The sequence below is a fragment of the Bidens hawaiensis genome, unplaced genomic scaffold, assembly GCF_021521415.1.
Source record: "Bidens hawaiensis isolate Kalapana, Puna unplaced genomic scaffold, B.hawaiensis_p1.1 tig00026205_1, whole genome shotgun sequence".
Classification (NCBI taxonomy): domain Eukaryota; kingdom Viridiplantae; phylum Streptophyta; class Magnoliopsida; order Asterales; family Asteraceae; genus Bidens; species Bidens hawaiensis.
The window spans coordinates 184,620-190,318 of NW_027494217.1; the positions used below are offsets into that span (position 1 = coordinate 184,620).

General features: G+C 33.8%; 1 protein-coding gene across 1 annotated transcript; it reads left to right on the forward strand.

Annotated features, from left to right (window-relative positions):
- The first annotated feature begins 594 nt into the window (after positions 1-594).
- LOC143573115 (protein LIFEGUARD 2-like) lies at positions 595-3,560 on the forward strand. Its single transcript, XM_077058080.1, has 5 exons — positions 595-838; positions 2,000-2,113; positions 2,713-2,870; positions 2,960-3,433; positions 3,516-3,560. The coding sequence occupies exons 1-5, from the start codon at positions 595-597 to the stop codon at positions 3,558-3,560; spliced, it is 1,035 nt and encodes a 344-aa protein (XP_076914195.1).
- The last annotated feature ends 2,139 nt before the right edge of the window (positions 3,561-5,699 follow it).

Below are 5,699 nucleotides of genomic sequence, written 5' to 3' on the forward strand. Positions count from 1 at the left end.
ATGATTAACAAGTGTCAACAATTAATTTTTATTATATTTGATTCACAAGTGTTACCATATCCAATACAAACATAATTTTAAGATTTCGATTCAACTTTTTTTTTTTAACTTGTTTCATTAAAAACAGTTAATCATTTGGTGTATGTTTTTCGTAGTAATGGATGCACCAAGGTCAGATTTGGTTAGGCGTACTAATTCATGAAAGGAAAAAGCATATGCCATATCTATTTATTATCTTGTTTTACATATATATATGTCAAACCATAAGCTTCTTCCAAACATATAAAACTACTTGACGTACATTCAAATTGGAATATTGAACAAGTAATAAAAGAAAAGCCTTTTTGGACATTAATCTGACACGTAACAATTAAGCCAACTTGCAAAATATGTTGAAATAATAATATGTTAAAAATAATAATATGTTGAAGCCAACTTGCAAAGTATGTTGAAATAATAATATGTATGCATGTTCAAACAGGTTACGACAAAGATAATTGTATTTGTAGCTTCTAAAAGAATTCTTCTCTTCCTAGAAAATTAACCAGCCTATAAATATGTGCAACTTTTAGTACTAATTTTTCATCAAAAAATATGGGTAACCAACCGTCGTTCACGAACACCGACGATGACTTGGAGGCGGGGCAAACGCTAGAACCAATGATGCCCGAACTCCGGTGTTTGTTTACTCGTAAGATTTTCATTCTTGCGAGTCAGTTACTTCTAACCATCGTTTTTGCTGCGATTGTCGTCTCAAATCATCCGATTGTCACCTTCTTAACCACTACCGCCCTTGGATTCGCATGCTATATTGTTATCGTCATCACCCCATTCATTAGTAAGTTACATGATCTAAGCCAAGCCCGAGCCTGACTAGGCTCAAGCACAGCCTCGGTGACTAAACAAGCTATAATTGAGGCTTGAGCTTGAAAAAGTCGCCTTGTTTCGATCTTTTTATTAATCCGAGCTCACAAGCAACTCAAGCTCAGGCTTGACAACTAAAGGGGTGTTTGGCCTGGCTTTTATTTTTTGGCTTATGCTTATATCCTTACATAAATAAGCAAATAAGCTAAAAAACCATCTTCAAACAAGCTTCTTCAAATTAGCCTATATAAGCTAATAAGCTTAAGCTTAAAAAGCTAAACCAAACACAGATTAATCTTATTTTGTAACAAAAAAAAAAAAAACTAAAAAGCCTATAAGCTTTGTTAAAAAAGCTAAGCTAAACACCTCATAAATGAGCTGTATTTGTTGGAAAATTTGTTACGTGTGCATTAGTAGGTTGTTATGACACAACAAATGCACACTAACAGATATTGATGAATGAGATATCGATGTGTGATTGTGTGTATTTGAAAGAAAATACTATAGTGGTGTATCCCACATCGGTGGGATGGAGAACTTGTGCCTTGTTTTTCCTCTATAAATAGAGAGATAAACTAAGTTGCAACACACACCAAACCTTACACACAACACAAGCATTGTTGCAAGGTTTTTCCAACTTCTTCTTCTTCTACATTTCTGGTTTCTTTTATTCAAACATTTTTCAGGTTTACGGTTAACTCCGGCAGTACTACTGCTCCGGCTGTTGTACCCTGGGAAACAACGAGTTCTCTTGGGAGACTCGAAATATTGTTTTAAGGGCCCCCGTGTTCAACACGATCCTCAGCCAAACCGTTTACATTTTTTTTTTGTATTGTATTTGGTTTATTTCTTTGATTCTGTATTGTATTTAAGATTCTTGTATTGTATTGTATGAGTAATAAAACTGTTTGTTAATTTTCTGTTTATTTACTCAATTCACGAATTCGGTTCCTACAGTATTTGAGTCTTGGGCTTGGTTAGAGCTCGAAAAAGATGGGCTTGTTTCGAGCTTTATTACTGATGTGAGCTCGGGTAGCTCGTGAGCAGCTTTGCTCGTTTGATGCACCCCTCATTTTGGTTTGAGTTCGTGTAATGTTCATGATTTGATCATGTGTTTTTTTCTGTTGTTTTACAGTGTTATGCCAGTTGTGTTACTATCGTAACTATCGCCGTGTCAAGTATGTGATTTTCGGGATCTTCACCGTCTTTCTTTCTTTTGGGATCGGTTTGACATGCGCTTACACTAGCAGTAAGCCTACTCTCCTTCAATTCATGTTCATTTCAGGTTCAATGTGATTACAATTCATGTTCATTTCAGGTTCAATGTGATTACGTGAATGTTAAAAAAAATTATAAGTATTTTTAACACCAATTATATAAATTTTGAAAATACTTGATGCTCCTCCTAGATCTGCGGCTCCACGTCATGATTCTAACGTTTGTTAAATCTTTCATGGCGGCTGGTGTTCGTCCTAGATCTGCGGAGTGTGGAGTACTAGATTATTAAGATTTGTAATCATATAAAACTAATTAAATTATTAAATCAGCAATAAAAAAGAAAAAAAGAAAACGTAAACAGATGTGATCATGTGACAATATAGAATATTATTAAAAATTCATTTTAAAGGCGTGTCAAAAAGAGGCATATAAATAGAATACAAAAAGATAACAAAAAATCATTTTTTTAAGCTCTTTGTATTTATAATTTTCCTTTTCTAAGTGTTCTTTTTATCTTTGATTATTGGGGAAAAAAATATACTTTCAGTTTTTTATTTTTATTTTTTAAATGACATATATTTATTACTTAGAAAAAATTATTAATCTTACTTCTAAATCTATAATACTCAGGAAAGTTGATAATGGAAGTGAGTCTTTTGACAACTATGGTGACGATGAGTTTCACTTTGTTCACACTTTGGGCCGCCAAGAGAGGTTATGAATTCAACTTCTTGGGACCGTTCTTGTTGGGTGCTATTATGGTGCTACTCATTTTTGCTGTCATTCAGGTTCGCGTGTCAACGCCCTTACATCATGTGTATTATTCTCATTCCTAATTAGCGTTGGCTTTTCTTATTTCTGTTTTTTCTTTTCGTAGAAATACTTTCCTCTTGATGGAATTTCAATTTTGTTATACGGGTGTTTACCCGCCACAATCTTCGACCAAATGGAAAGATTTGGATCTCACGTTATCAATGGGTTGGCCACGAATTCGATTGCTAACTCACCAAATAACTCAAATGATACGTTCGTGATGAATTATAGTATGACCAATTTTAGAAACCCTATTTCGGAGTTCTGCATTATGATTAAAGCCGACGAGAAAACCAGCACACCTAAGCCTTCTCAAGTGCTCACGAGAAAAGAAGGAAAAAGTAGGAAGCCTCAAACCGAGACCAAAGGCAAGGGCTTAGTCATCAAAGAGTTAGTTGAAAAGCTAGTACCCAAGAACAAAAGAAAGCAAGAACAAGATTTGAGTTGTTATCACTGTGGACGCTTGGGACATACGAGGAGTGACTGCCAATCTTACATTGAAGACTTGAAGAAGGGAAAGGCTGGTCAATCTAGCAAGGTATGATTCAAATATTCAATTGCTAGTACTTTTTGTGTATTTGTTACCGGTTGTGAAACTCACATATGTTAACAATGTGCAGGAGTTGAGAACAAGTACAAAGTGTAAGCAGACAGATGGGACGTAAATATATGTTGGCTAAAAGAGACATTTTAATAAACTTTTGTACAATATTATTGTTTTAATTATTTTGAATAATGTGTCTCTTTTGGCTATGATTTTCTCATGTGTGTACGTTTTCTTATTATTATTGTGTATGAAGAAAGAGATATTTGTTTGAAAGCATTTTGTATTTATATATTTATTTGCTTTCTAACATGGCAATAGATATAAAGAGTTTGGATCAAATACAAATGAAATTAACGTGCTAAACGTGAGAATCAAGTAGAGGTAATTATATATACAAGTAGAGTAATTGTATATATAATTACTCTACTTAATTCTCATGTTTAGTACGTTAATTTTATTTGTACGTTAACATTCCCCTATATATATATATATATATATATATGGTGACTAATGTGAATAGAATGTGTGCGTGTTATAAACATCTACAAACGTTTAGAACTTTAGTTTTACTACAATTATTTAATCAACACATGTGAGCATATCATAAACATATGTACTTGTTGATCGCAAGATAGTAATGAACAAGTCTAAGTTCGAAGAAATATCAACACATTTAATCTATAAGAACCTAAGTGGGTAAGTTGTATTAGTTTAACATTTTAACAAGCTTTGCTAGTATGAACACAAACATAGGTATTAAAATCTCACTCATAACACAGAGCAGGATCTGGGATTGTGGGATGAGGGGAAACATTTTCTTTATTCTAGTAGAACGAGAGACTGTTCTCGCTAACGCCTCGACTAAAAAAAATATATATATATTTTGTAATTTTTAAGAAGTTGAAACATAGTATTTCAGATAACATAAACTTCGGGTAAGATAATCAAAGCAAAACAATAACCTTACCAAATTGCCAAACAATACAAAGTAGTCAACCATAAGTTGAAAAAAAAAGTTATAACAGGTCAAATCAAAATATTTAACGAAGGTTATAATGGGTAAAATCAAATCCAATATACCGAAACTCAAATAATTTCAAGTCGATTACATGTACTTCTCTCTCTTAATAGATATCATATTTTTGCTAGTTTACTTTATTTCTCACTCATTCTAAGCACCTTATTTATAATAGTTGAATATAGAGTTGTACAAACAGGTTTAAAACTTTAAACTGGTTAGTTTTGATCAATAAAAGTCAAAACCGGTTTTAGAGGCATCAAGATGATGATAGAAAACTAGACAAATATATGACGTTCACTAGTTGGATCCTTGAACAGAACGAGTTTTATCTCACTGTCGTGCATTCGGATCAGTGTTCACGGACGTTGGCCTTAGGTGATGGTTTTCCCCGGATCGAAAGACAAGTGCTAGTGAATTTAATCAGTAACCTGTTTGAAGGATTCATTAACCATTAAAAAAAAAACAATCTTATTTTAGATTTATGTATGAAGCCACATATATATAGGTCATAGGAGGAATGTTCCAAGATAGTTTAGTATTGTTCGCATGTTTGTTAGATCATGTGTAGTCATAAAGCTCCACTATCAGGGATTATGCGCCACGTGGCGCCCAGTCAGAGTTATGGTTTTGTACAAAAACAGGCTGTAGTCATAACTCTCCACATCCAGGCATTATGCGCCACGTGGCGCCCAGTCATTATTAATTTTATTTGTTTTTTTTAAATACTAAATCATTTAAATAAATTAACATAAAATTAAAAATTACATTAAACTTCCAAATAAAAAATACATTAAACTAAATAAAAAAAAAATACATCAAATTAAAAATAAAAAAACATAAATAATACTAACAAAACTAAAACTCATTTATATTTTTCTAAAATTTTCGCTCGTCGAGCGGCTTTTAGAGATTGGACTATCGGGTCGTCTTCAGATAGCTCGTTTGATAAAACCTCGATGTCTTTGTCCATCTCATTCCTTCGAATTAGGTCGACGGCGTCCAATTTACTTGAAGTCGTTGGGTTCCAAGTTGGTGTAAATCTTGAAGTCGAGAGTTCATTAATTGGAATTGGCTTTCCAATTCGGGATTCGAACACGTTGCCGACGACGAAGCGGCCCCTTTCCCCTTTCCTTTGCCTTTGGTTCTTCTACCCCCGGCCGAGGCATGTCGGTAGTATTCACGGGGTCATTATCGCTTAAGTTGAAGTTTCGAGCGTCGGAACGGGGCGTGTCTGGA

What these genes read in the sequence shown, in the direction of transcription:
- LOC143573115 (XM_077058080.1), top strand. Translation starts at nt 595, where the DNA reads ATGGGTAACCAACCGTCGTTCACGAACACCGACGATGACTTGGAGGCG. An exon ending in CGTCATCACCCCATTCATTA is followed by an intron (nt 839 to 1,999) that starts GTAAGTTACATG and finishes GTTGTTTTACAG; the next exon opens with TGTTATGCCAGTTGTGTTAC. An exon ending in GACATGCGCTTACACTAGCA is followed by an intron (nt 2,114 to 2,712) that starts GTAAGCCTACTC and finishes TATAATACTCAG; the next exon opens with GAAAGTTGATAATGGAAGTG.